The sequence below is a fragment of the Anomaloglossus baeobatrachus genome, chromosome 3 (genome assembly GCF_048569485.1).
Source record: "Anomaloglossus baeobatrachus isolate aAnoBae1 chromosome 3, aAnoBae1.hap1, whole genome shotgun sequence".
Taxonomy (NCBI): domain Eukaryota; kingdom Metazoa; phylum Chordata; class Amphibia; order Anura; family Aromobatidae; genus Anomaloglossus; species Anomaloglossus baeobatrachus.
The window spans coordinates 153,953,085-153,966,909 of record NC_134355.1 but is presented as its reverse complement, the minus strand read 5'-3'; the positions used below and the strand labels follow the sequence as shown (position 1 = coordinate 153,966,909).

Below are 13,825 nucleotides of genomic sequence, written 5' to 3'. Positions count from 1 at the left end.
TATCATGCATTTGCTACATGCTTTTGCTGGTCGGTTTTTCCTTGTGTGTCATATTACTGGTTTTAGTCTCACGTATGCTCCTTTTTACAGGTCACGACTGTTCAATACGTTTATGGAACTTGGAAAGCAAGACCTGCATACAGGAATTCACAGCCCACCGCAAGAAATCGGATGAGTCCATTCACGATGTGGCATTCCACCCATCCAAATGCTATATAGCAAGTGCGGGCGCAGATGCTCTTGCCAAAGTTTTTGTATGACACCATGCTTACCTGTAGTTTTTAATTTACTGAAGCAGCCACACAAAACCAGAGACGTGCTACTAATGACCGAAGATTTGATTTAACCGCCCTTTCTTTTCTTCTTGTGTTCAATAATCAGGATTTCATGCAAAAACAAGGTTGTGGGCTTAGTTTTGCGGGGTGCTGTTTTCTAATCTAATGGTTTGTTCAGGGTGCTGTGAACTTATCTGGTGCTTGGAGCCAGGATTCTGTCTTTCAAATGACCTCTGAGCTACAGTAGCAGCATTTTATTTTTAAGAGTGCACATTTGACCAGGCAGGCCTGGATCAAACTAGTTTCCAACTTTTGCGGTTGTGGCAATTGGGACAATGTAAAAATGGCCGGTGGGACGGCAAATAACTACAATATAGGAAACACGGCGGGCAAGTACTTACCACTCCCCTTTTCTCACTCACCTCTCCTGCAAGTATATTTGGTGGAAACTATGGACTTCTTACTTGTCAGTTCTCATTATGCCTCCTTCTCAAAGTGGAGCTGAAAGGAAGCTTTTCCCAAACCATTGGGCTGCTTGTAACAAGTGAAATCCATGTAAAAACAAGACAAAAGAACACATTCTATTTTAACTGCTTTGTTTAGTATCCATTGTGTTGTGTTCTTTGAATGTACTTCTAGGTAAAAACCAAAATAAATTTCTAAAAAGTTTAACTATGCTCAATACATCCAAGGTCCATTTTGAATATTGCCTGCAATTATTGGCATCATTAGAATGGCAATCTTTGTTGCCAACTTAATGGCTTAACTGTACTGCTTCTAGAAGCTTTTTACCGTAACAATCAGATTTCCCAGAGCAGCAATTTTGCATCATGTCCAATAATTTTTTTTAGATTTTTAGTCTCATTAGAAATACATGATCATCATGAACAATTATGCATCTTACTTGTAAATAAGAATTCTATTTAGTAACCTATTTGTCACTTGGCACTTAAAATAATAAACTAAATTACATTTAGATCAAAGGTAATTAGCATTTGTGCGGTATATATATAAAAATTGGCCTCCTGGTGCAGCTACATTGTGTCTGCTATTAGATGAGCAAAAATGCGGACATGGCTGCCATTTAACCATATTGGTGAAACTTGGAAAATAATATTTAGGCTGTATGTTTACCGGGTTGTCTAAGATTAGAAAAAGTGTGTTGTTCCGCCACCCCCAAACCTGCCACATGCCCATGGGCAGAATTGCAGCTTAGCCTTAGGCCGGTGTCACACTTGCGATTGCCTCGCATGAGTCTCGCAGTGCATCAACAGTCACGGACTCGCACTGTCCTCACAGGGTCTCGGCTGCATAGAGATGCATGCAACCGACCCGCTCCTGTGAGGACAGTGTGAGTCCGTGCCGGATGATGCACCACGAGACTCGCGCGAGATACACGTGAGGCAATCGCTAGTGTGACACCGGCCTTATTTGTAAGGTGGAGCTGCAGTACTACGTGTAAACCATGGACAAGGGTGGCCAGTTTAGAAAAAATAAAATGTAGCTCGCTCTTTCTAATTAGACAACCCAGCACTATTAAACCAAATATATTGATTACATTATTAATTCTAGTCCCCTAAACCACTCTAATAGCACTAGTCATAAAAAATAATCCCTATACATGTGTTCTCTAGAAGATTTAATAGTGCTGCATTAAATTTATATACCCCACCCCCTCTCCACCCTGGCCACATACCCTTCTGTCCCTTATTTTAGTGATTGATGTTCTCATAAGGCACCTGGACTCTTACAGTATACACTGATCTTTGGTTGTTGCCAAGTCTTTCCCAAACTGTTTTGGGAAAACATCCCTTTTTGTAAAAGTGGTTTTGGTTCAAAATCCATTTAAATGGCTGCAAATCTACGAAAAGGCAAACTGAAATGCCACTGATTAACACAATGATTTTAATATCTTCGGCTTGTTTAAAGGAAAGAAATGAAACGTGGCTTTTTACTTAGACATTGAAATTGTGGATTATTTGTGTATTTGACTTTTTTTGTTTTTGTTTTTTTTCTTACTTTCTTTTTAGACTAAGTAATTACAAAGATTTATTTGGAAATTCTAAAAAAAGCTATGTATATTATATATAAATATATATATATATTGTAAACATATATTAAATGTGTTGAGTATGGGAGACTCAAGGGGTGCATTTTAATCTTTTTTTTTTTTGTATTGAGTTCTTGAGTGTACACAAAGATAATGGTATGAGTATGACATTGAGTATTTTGCTGTTACATACTATATCCGATTTACAGCTGTTTCAATTGATGTACATACATCTTAAGTTGGCATGCTTGTTTTACTGACTGTAATATTTAGTTGATTAAAACCTGAATGTAAGTAAAAACTGGCTATTTAAACTCAAGCAAGATAAAAAAAAAAGACCACATCGCCATCTGTTGCAGTTTAATTATAGGCGTAATAGAAGGGTGCCTTTAATAGAGAGCCTTATGGCAAAAGTAATCTACTGATCATATACGCAAAAACAAGCATTAACACAGAAATCATCGAAAAACTTGTCGCAAGTCATATACGTTTGTTCCAGTGTTCACAACTTTTACAAGAAATTGGAAAATTAAGGAGAAAAAAATATATATTCTCATGAGGGCATCCATTTTAGTTTGCGTAAAACTGCACATTTTTGGATTGGTTTCCATCCTAGAACATGCAATATCCAAGACTTTGCATGTTCCACCATAATTTTGTGAATGTGTACATATATATAGACAATATATTTGGACTGTAGAAAATTTTGAAAGCATTGAAATTAGATTTGAAATTGACCGTGTGGAAACGGAAAAATCACATTTTGTTCCAAACCTCCTCTGAATTTGAGTATTGATTATGTGAAATGAAATAAATATGGATGAGTGCTGGGTAAAGTCAACTTGCCATGGTAATTTTTATTTTCAATATTAATAAAGGGAAAACTATTTGGATGAATAGATTGTTATTGATATGTAAATTATTAAATGGCATGGTATTTTATAATTGTACAAATGTATGAAACTTTTTTATGCAAAAACAATACATATTATTCCAACTTTTTAGAAATGTTTTACAGACTTGAGTTCCACTGCATATATCACTGCTAACTTTTACAAGCGTCAACACTTAGTTCCTCTGTACAATAGCTTGTGTAAGAGCTGAGTGCAGCATCTTTTGCTCTATAATACAACAATAAAAATGAGAGCTATTCTTAAATACCAGCTGCAGCAACACAGCGAAAACTGTCCAACATTTCTCACAATCACAAAGTAAGACAGAAGCGCTTTACCGGTATATCAAGAAACCTTAAGGAAACGCAGTGCATTCTGGCTGTCGGCTCCAGAAATAATTTCAGTCCCACCAGTTATGCTGCAAGCATGTTAAGCGATGTGAGGTTGTTACCTGGATCCTTTAATTCATGAGTCACCAACTGTGCTCACCTGGAGTCACATTCAGCTCTGAAAGAGGGTTTTGAGCCACATCCAAACCTCCCCCTTTCCACTTCTCGCAAGAGTAATGACATCTTGATCCGGCCCCCTTTAAAGTATCAACTCTCTAAGACCCCTTTCACATGTCAATTTTTTGCCATCAGTCACAATATGTTGAATTTTGAAAAGAAAAAAAACAGATCCGGCGACTGATGCCGCTGGATCTGTTTTTTTTCTCAGACTTGTATTAGCGACGGCCTCACGTTTCATCTGTCGTTCGATGGATCCGTCAAAAATTGTCCGGACGGAGACAATGGACACAGTAACGTTTTTGTCTACGTCGAAATAACAGCGACTGATCCGTCACCTTCCTTCGTTTGGTATAATGGAAGCCTATGGGCTCAGGATCCGTCGTAATCCATCAAATGATGGAATCTGACTATTGATTCCGTTTTTTTTTAATTGAGCATGCTCAGATGGGGTGATAAAACACTGTTTGGCTAATAAAAAACTGATGCGACTGATCTATTTCTTCGACGGATCAGTCGAGCCAACGGATTGTGACTAATGGCAAAAAGCCTAAGGCCTCCATTACCAGTATGACGGCTAACTTTTTCACAGAAACCATATCGAGGCAGTATACGTACATCCAGGGGTTCCCAGCTTACCCAAACACAATCCCCACCACGACTCAGTATTCACACATCAAGCACATCAACCACACTACCACGTCCAGCTCTCTAGGTACCTTCTCTAATCTCTAACTGGCAGTATCAGCCTAGCTCCAGATTACTATGCTTAATTTATCACTCTCCATTAAAGGGGTTGTCGTGGCTAAAGTGATAAGTCTGCATTTACTCTATATGACTGGAGACTCATGAATCCTCCTAGCACATGTATTGTGCGCTGCTAGGATTCACTGGCTTCTGAGACGGAAACTGGTCACTTCACCAGAATTTTGTGCCATGTATGTTTCTAGCTTAGAACCTGACGAGCGCAGCCTCTTTCAATACAAGTTAATGGAGTGGGCGCATCTGACTAGTGGGCACAGTCTTGTTCAATACATTTGTATGGAGCAAGGCTGCGCCTACTAGTCTGGTTCTGGCCGGGAATATGCGTAGCGCACACTTGCGGACACATGACTTGCGTGCCCAGCCCAGAAAGCGGTGATACAAAAGCTCTTCAGTTAGCCTTTGTGCTAATATGCCAACCTGGAAGACAGACGTGCCAAATGTGGCTCTTACCACAGGCTGTGGAGCCCTGCTGTATTTGGAATAGGATAAAACTAGACATGTGCAGTACAGTCTCTTAAGATATGTCAACTTAGGAACATTAAAAACCACATACCAAAGGTAAATACTTCCTCACTAACAGACCATAGCCCTTAGGATAAAAACTGTATTTCAGTGTTACTTTATGCTGTTTTTAATAATCATCTTTTGCGAATATGAACCTGTGCTAACATGAAGTACGGTGCTTGCATTCGTGTCTGAACCAAGTGTCTTTGTCGTGTCTGAACCAAGGCAGTGTTTGCTGAAAGTGTCACATTTCCAGTAATGTATTAGTATAATCTGCACCTAACCAATTATAACAAGTCTTCAGCTCTTTTATCACTCGGGGTTCTGCTAATCTTCAGCACTGATGGAAGAACAAAAATTCCTGCTCTTTGCTTCTGCTGGTCTCGCCATCAAGCTCTATAATGCCAAGTTTGCTCCTAGACTTTTTATCATTAAAAACTAGGCATGGGCAATCCCGATCTGTACCGATCACATAGTGATCGTGTACATGATCCCGACCACGAGCTTTCCTTGGAAGCTCATGTTACAGATCGGGTTGAGATTGGGCCCAGGGACTGTAAAAAAAAAAAAAAAAAAAAAAAAAGTGCATTATTAAAAACATTGTCATTATACTTACAGGTCCTGCGACACGTCCTGCAGACTCCCGGCCGCTCCTGCTTCTGAGTCAGATCATTGCTGTGCCGCCGGTAACCGGCATTAGCTTACAGGACCTTCAATGATGTCATAGCATGTGACCAGCTGGTGTGAATATTGATTGGCTTACAGACTGGTCACATGACTTTGATGTCATGGACGTTCCTGGTAACTGAACTTTCATTGTCACTGTGCGAGTTTCGCATCACAGCGCACAATCTCCCCACAGGAGCAGGACAGCTTCCTCTATTTCCATGCAGCTGATGACTTCCTGTCCAGAGATTGTCAGACCGTGCGGGGTGATGCCCATGCGAGACGCAAGTGCAATCATCCCCTCACTGTCAGCCTGCTTCTTGCTCTGTAGAGAGCGATGTGGCAGAGCTGACTTGTCTCTTTGCTTCTCACGGTATATAGACACTGTCTGTGCACAGTGATGAAGCAGAGTTGACTTTGCTCCTCACTGCGTATAGACCAGGGGTCTCTAACACGCGGGCCGCATGCGGCCCCTCAGGTTGCTTCGTGCGGCCCTCACTTTTCACTATCGCGGCAGGTGCTGGGGCCGCAGCCACTGTCTGCGCTTTGTCAGATGAATGTTTTGCCGGCGCTGCGCTCTCGCGCCGCCAATACAATGAACAGGGGCACGTGCCTGGGGGCTGCACGAAGCAGAGATGAGGCAGCTGAGGGAACGTGGGACAGGTGAGAAGAATTTTTTTTTTTTGTGTGTATGTGAAGGACCGCACATTAACCCCTTAGCGACCTGTGACGTACTGGGTACGTCATAGCTCCCTGGTACTTAAGGACCCATGACGTACCCAGTATGTGATGGCGAAATCGCGGCCCCGGTGGCTGCGATCGCTTTACAAATACCTTGAATTCGGGGAGGAGGGGACCTCAGCCTGACCTCAGGAGGGTTGGTGTCTCCTCCCCGGACCTACGGAGGCTGTGATTGACGAACGCCGCTCAGCCAATCACAGCTACTGTAATGTTTTAGCCATTAAAAATGGTTGAAACATTGAAATGCAGCAAAGATCAGTGCAGCTTTAGCCCTGATCATTGGCTGGAGCTGGGTGACCTCTGATTCACCAGCCCCCAGCTTTGTTTGGAGAGACCGGCCTTGTGACCGATCTCTCCAATCACTGTGGATCTGGAGCCGGAGACCGCTCTCTCAGCTTCACTCCGGCGTCTGTGGAAGGTGAGGAGAGCGATCGGTATAGCCGCTGCCCCCCCCCCCCCATTATTACAGGATGGGGACAAAGTGGGCACATTACTATGGGATGGGGTATATGGCTGGGGACATTACTATAGGATTGGGATATTACAAGGATGGGTACAATACTATTGGATGGGGACATTATTACTATAGACTTGGGACAAGGTGAGCACATTACTATAGGATGGGCACAGTACTACAGGATAGGGACTTTACTACAAGGGGAGAAGGATGAGAAACATTACTATAGAATAGGGATAAGGCTGGGGACATTACTATAGGATGGGGGACAAGGTTGGCACATTACTATAGGATGGGACAGAACTATAGGATGGGGAGATTGCTACAAGGGGACAAGGATGGGGAACATTACTATAAGATGGGGGACTGGGATGGACATTACTATAGATTGGGGACTAGGATGGACATTACTATAGATTGGGGACATTACTATAGGATGGGGGACAAGGATGAACACATTAGTACAGGATGGGCACATTACAATAAGATGGGGACAAGGCTGGGGACATTACTATAGGATGGGGATAAGGATGGGCACATTACTATAACATGGGGACAAGGATGAGGCACATTACTACAAGATGGGGACAAGGATGAGCACATTACTGTGGGATGGTGACTAGGATGGGGCACAATACTACAAGGGGACAAGGATGGGCACGTTGCAACAAGATGGGGAACATTATTAACAGATTCAAAAAATGCCCTAAGGCAATTGGCAGCGCTTAACCAAAAACCTATATAGTCTCGCAGCTTGGTTCTAATGGTAGAGGAACCCCTTCACTCTACCAATTCATTTAAACACAAAGTAAAGGTTTTTTTAACCAAAAAAAACGCAATAAACCAGCGCTAGATGGGTTTTTTCAATTTTATTAATATAAGATTTTTTCTATCCTTGTTTCAAGGCCAAATATTTAATAAGAAACACACTGATTATTAACAGGTCCAAGGACCGCATAAAACACATATAAAAAACAGAGGAATAATGCTTATAAAATTAAATATAATATTATTCCTTTTATAAAACCACCATGCTCCAAGATGATACAATATTCACATTGAATTGGTTTGACTAGTTTAAACAAATTGCCCCGGCCGGTGGCACATGCTCTATTGCTTAAATATTTTTAACCGATGAATTAAGTGAAATACCAAACCACTCGGTTAGTTTGCACGCTTACTTTACACAATATAAGCATGCAGCGTTGTATTTACTCCTAGACCTTTGGAGAAAAACTAAAACATTTATCCACAATGACACCCCTGATCCACGGTGTAAGTCAGCAGAGTTTTTTAGCAGAATTTAGTCTGCGGTATTTGAACCGGCTTTTCTCCTCCGATTAAGCTGGAACCGCTGCGTATGGGGTTAATTGGTTAACCTCCCAGAGCAGACACTTTGGGAGCAGCGGCCGCGATTAATGCTGGTTCTAAGGGAGGTATATAGTCAGCCAGACCCCTCCTTCCAAAGGCTATATATCACTTCAGAATACCGCAATCAGCCGGTCCCATACACTCTCAAATATACTTGCAATAAAACTATGCAAAGTCGCTGAAACCATAAAGGCTGGCTGTAGATAATAAGACAGCGATAGTTACTCAGCCTCTCCGGCGGGCAGTCCAGACCGTATTCAGTGTAGACTGATTGGATCCACGTAGGGAAGAAGTTGTATAGCAGGTTAGCACCACACTAGGTTCCGATCCGTTTCCAGGCAATGTAATGCCGCTGGAGGTGCCAGTGTGTGCTGGTTGGAGACACCGAAGGAGTCGGCAGTAATCTCTCAATTTCTCCGGCAAACCGTCCGGACCGTGTCCAATAGGTACAGATGGATTCCACACGGGAGAGAGATAGCTTGTCAGGTTATCACCACACAGATGAGATAGGCAAGAACAGAGTCCTGATCCGACGCGCGTTTCGGGGGCGTGTGTCGGCCCCCTTCCTCAAGGATAACTCAGCTGTTGCCTAAAAGTCTATTTATGCATATACTTAATTAGTCACAATTTGCATGAGATCAGACAATATTTAAATATTTAAATGCCACCACCATTCAATAATCCCTACATTTAGCAATTTATGAAAAGACCGCTCATACTAACCACAGATTATAAAATAAGATTAAATAAAATAGAATTAATAAAAATAAATGGATTTGTGCAAAGGTTTTTCTTATAGGTCCTATATATAACCTTACTTGTATCACCTTATATATATATATGCATATACTATTTTTCAACAATTATGTTTAACATGAACATCATAAATATGTAATGTAATTCGCTATGATATAAAGGCCCCTTTTGTCTAATACGATCTTGGGCTAATCAAAGCACTAATTGTAATATATGTTATGCATATACATATAACCAATGGCATCACATACTTTTTTTTTTTTTTTCAATACCTATTACTCCTGTACTGATTAAGAGGCTGAGTAACTATCGCTGTCTTATTATCTACAGCCAGCCTTTATGGTTTCAGCGACTTTGCATAGTTTTATTGCAAGTATATTTGAGAGTGTATGGGACCGGCTGATTGCGGTATTCTGAAGTGATATATAGCCTTTGGAAGGAGGGGTCTGGCTGACTATATACCTCCCTTAGAACCAGCATTAATCGCGGCCGCTGCTCCCAAAGTGTCTGCTCTGGGAGGTTAACCAATTAACCCCATACGCAGCGGTTCCAGCTTAATCGGAGGAGAAAAGCCGGTTCAAATACCGCAGACTAAATTCTGCTAAAAAACTCTGCTGACTTACACCGTGGATCAGGGGTGTCATTGTGGATAAATGTTTTAGTTTTTCTCCAAAGGTCTAGGAGTAAATACAACGCTGCATGCTTATATTGTGTAAAGTAAGCGTGCAAACTAACCGAGTGGTTTGGTATTTCACTTAATTCATCGGTTAAAAATATTTAAGCAATAGAGCATGTGCCACCGGCCGGGGCAATTTGTTTAAACTAGTCAAACCAATTCAATGTGAATATTGTATCATCTTGGAGCATGGTGGTTTTATAAAAGGAATAATATTATATTTAATTTTATAAGCATTATTCCTCTGTTTTTTATATGTGTTTTATGCGGTCCTTGGACCTGTTAATAATCAGTGTGTTTCTTATTAAATATTTGGCCTTGAAACAAGGATAGAAAAAATCTTATATTAATAAAATTGAAAAAACCCATCTAGCGCTGGTTTATTGCGTTTTTTTTGGTTAAAAAAACCTTTACTTTGCATTATTAACAGATGTTGGTCAAAATTTCTATATGGTGCTAATTGTAAGACTATTATTTACAAAGGAATAAAATGTAAAAAAAAATAAAAAATTTTTATGTCTAAACAAAATGTGCACGTTTGCTATAATAAACAAGTGAAAATGTTCAAAATCAGTGATCCAAAGGTGTGTAAAATAAAAAAAAATTATTATATATGCTACCAATAAAAATGTCACTGCAAAGAATGCGGCCCCCCCAAATTATTTTTTTTTTCCCCTCTGTGCGGCCCATACATGCAGCCGAGTTTGAGACCCCTGGTGTAGACACTGTCTGTGCACAGTGATGAAGCAGATTTGACATTGCTCTTTGCTTCTCACTGTGTATAGATAGCGCACAGTGATGCAGAGTTGACTTTGCCGTCCCTGTGGATTACGTCAAACTAAGGATTGTTTTTATAATAAAGATGGAAACTAAGGGTTTTTTTTTTATTTCTTATCACATTTTTTTTTATATATATATATATATATATATATATATATATATATAATACTGTTTCCTAGAAATTCATGGTGGCCTTGTCTAATTTGGCATGACACCATGAATTTCGGGCTTAGTACCATCTGAGAATACAAAGCTGGTATTAACTCCTTTATTACCCTGCGTGCCAATGCCACCAGGGGCACTGGACGAGCTGGGTAAAGTACCTGGAAATGGCGCTAAGAAACAATGCGCTATTTCCAGGGGCGTCTGCGGGCTGCTGAGAATCCCAGTCCAGCGGCTTTACCTGACTGGCGATCAAAATACAGCGGGAGCCCACGCATTTATTTATTTTTTTTATTTATATTTAATAGTTAAAAAAGAAAAAAAATTAATGGGCTTCCCTGTATTTTGATTGCCAGGTAGGTAAAGCGAGGCAGATGGGGGTGGCAGCCCGTAGTCGTCCGCGTTATCTGCGCTGAGAATCCAAAATACTGTGGAGCGCTACGTCATTTTTTAAAATGTATTTCTTTTTATGCAACTATATTGTGTACAATATATAGATATATACAGTACAGACCAAATGTTTGGACACACCTTCTCATTCAAAGAGTTTTCTTTATTTTCATGACTCTGAAAATTGTAGATTCACATTGAAGGCATCAAAACTATGAATTAACACATGTGGAATGAAATGCTCAACAAAAAAGTGTGAAACAACTGAAACTGTCTTATATTCTAGGTTCTTCAAAGTAGCCACATTTTGCTTTGATTACTGAACCCAGTTGTTTCACACTTTTTTGTTAAGCATTTCATTCCACATGTGTTAATTCATAGTTTTGATGCCTTCAATGTGAATCTACAATTTTCAGAGTCATGAAAATAAAGAAAACTCTTTGAATGAGAAGGTGTGTCCAAACTTTTGGTCTGTACTGAATACAGATAGAGATTAGAGAGACAGAGAGATACAGCACTGGCAAAAATTAAGAGACCACTGCAACATTTTCAGTTTTTCTGATTTTTTTTTCTCTTTATCTTTGAGTAAATTGTAATTTGCTCTTTTATTCTATAAACTAGTATTTTCAAAAAATAAATATAAAATGTATTGCTTGGAAATTCGAATACATGTTGTCAGTAGTTAATAGAATAAAACAACAATTTACATTTTACTCTAAAATATAAAGATAAAAATCAGAAAAACTGACATTTAAATAATGACTTGGCGCGCCGCGGTATTTTTGATTCTTAGCGCCCATAAAGCAGGCGGCACATTTTTTTTTTTTTTAAAAAAAAATGCGTGGGCTCCCGCTGCATTTTCTATTGCTGAGGATAATCCAAGCAGCTACTGGTTGCTAACCCCCACTGCTTGCTGTTACCTTCACTGGCAGTGGGAAAATCCAGGGAAGCCATTTTTTTTTCTTTCCCCCCCCCCAATACTTTAAAAAAAAAAAATAAATAATGACGCGGGCTTCGCCATATTTTTGTATGCTAGCCAGGTGAAGCAGGCAGGTACGGGCTGCCCACAACCCCTAGCTGCCTATTTGTACCCGCCTGGGAACCAAAAATATAGAGAAGCCCTTTATAATAACTTAAAAAAAAAAAAGACATGGGCGTCGCCCAATTTTTGTGTCCAGCCAAGTACAACTAGGCAGCTGGGGATTGGAATCCGCAGCACAGGATGTCCAAAGCTTTCTGGGCCCTCCCAGCTGCGAATTGCAGTCCGCAGCCACCCCAGAAAATGGCGCTTTCATAGAAGCGCTATGTTCTTGGCTGTATCCAACTCTTCCAGTGGCCCTGGTGCCGGGTGACACGCTTTGCCTTACTAGCTGGTATAAAGAGATTCTTAATGTCAGGCCAAGTTTGACCTGGCCATTAAGAATCTCCAATAAAGGGTTAAAAAAAAACACCACATAAAGTATTTTTTTCTGTATTAGAAAAGAATACACACACTTAGGGACTCCATGTTTATTACTCCTTCTCACCCCTCTACGATCCTGGTTTTCTGTCTTCAACCAATCTAGCTCTGCTGTATTAGACAGCACAGGGGAAGAAAGTTTCTGCTACCCATGCGTCTAATTACTCAATGAGTGAGCAAAGGCTGCAGGTTGGTAAGCGGTGATGTCACCGTTTCCACCGTAATCTGACGGGCGGGTTACTATAGCAACGGTGATCTCTGATCACCTGATTCCCGGCGCTACTATTCACCGGCTGTGGCTGCTAATCCCTCCATGTTGGCTGACTCTGTAAAGAGCGCCGACATGCAGGGACGGGGAGCCAAGCATGTGCCCAAGCATCTCAGAGTATACTGAGTACTGAGATGCTTGGGTGAGCACTGTGTACCGGTGAGATGCACTGACAGGACCTAGCATGACGTCATAGCCATGTGCCCAGTCTAGCCAATGAGATAATACAACATTCACATGTGACTAGTCATATGCTATGACGTCACGGAAGGTCCATTTGTTACCGGGCGGCACAGCGATGATCGGACTCTGAAGGAGAAGTACCAGCACTTGTCATCGCCTCTCCTCGGACGCACATACAATTGAAATGTATGGGAACACAGAGAAGAGCTATCTGCCCCACAATACCAATCCCAGCCTGAGCCTGTTAGAGGGGTATTATTACAGAATTGGGGCCAAAATTACTATATGGGTAATTGTAACACAATATTAGTGAATGGGGTTGATTGGGGGACAAAAAAAGAACATTAAAAAAAAAATAAAGAATGGAAAAATAAGACAAATATTTGACAGTACAAATGCTGTTGTATGTAAAAAGTAAGAAGCAAAAAAGAAAACCTGTCCGTATCCAATATGATAAACACCATTAGGCCATGTTCACATGTTGAGTATTTGGTGAGTTTCTTACTTCAGTATTTGTAGCTAAACCAGGAGTGGGTGATTAATACAGAAGAGGTGCCCATGTTTCTATTCTACTTTTCCTCTGATTGTTCCACTCCTGGTGTTGATTACAAATACTGAGGTAAAACTTCCCACAATACCGCCATGTGAACAAAGCCTTAAAAAGAATAAAAAAACACTGAAAAATAAAATATAGTCAAGAAATCAAATAGAAAAATAGTGGTGTCACTAAAAATGTCATCTTTTCCCAAAAAAGAACGCAGCCAGTCTTCCTTTTTTTTTTTTTTTGTACGTACCAGAATCACTGACATACGCAGACACATTATAATCAATGGGTCTGCTCACACATCTGATTTTTCACTGAACATGTCTCCGTGCAGCGTACACGCACGTCCGTGATTCTGCACGGAGACAAGTCCATTTTT

At 40.6% G+C, this 13,825-nt stretch overlaps 1 protein-coding gene across 3 annotated transcripts in view; it reads left to right on the top strand.

The window, feature by feature from the left end:
• The window catches only part of STRN (striatin), a 159,699-nt gene extending 156,429 nt beyond the window's left edge, over positions 1 to 3,270 (top strand). For all 3 annotated transcript variants that reach the window (XM_075339540.1, XM_075339539.1, XM_075339538.1), the window contains one exon: positions 91 to 3,270. In XM_075339540.1, coding sequence (XP_075195655.1) covers positions 91 to 260 — 170 coding nt within the window. In that variant the 3' untranslated portion in view covers positions 261 to 3,270. The remainder of the gene's footprint in view (positions 1 to 90) is intronic.
• The last annotated feature ends 10,555 nt before the right edge of the window (positions 3,271 to 13,825 follow it).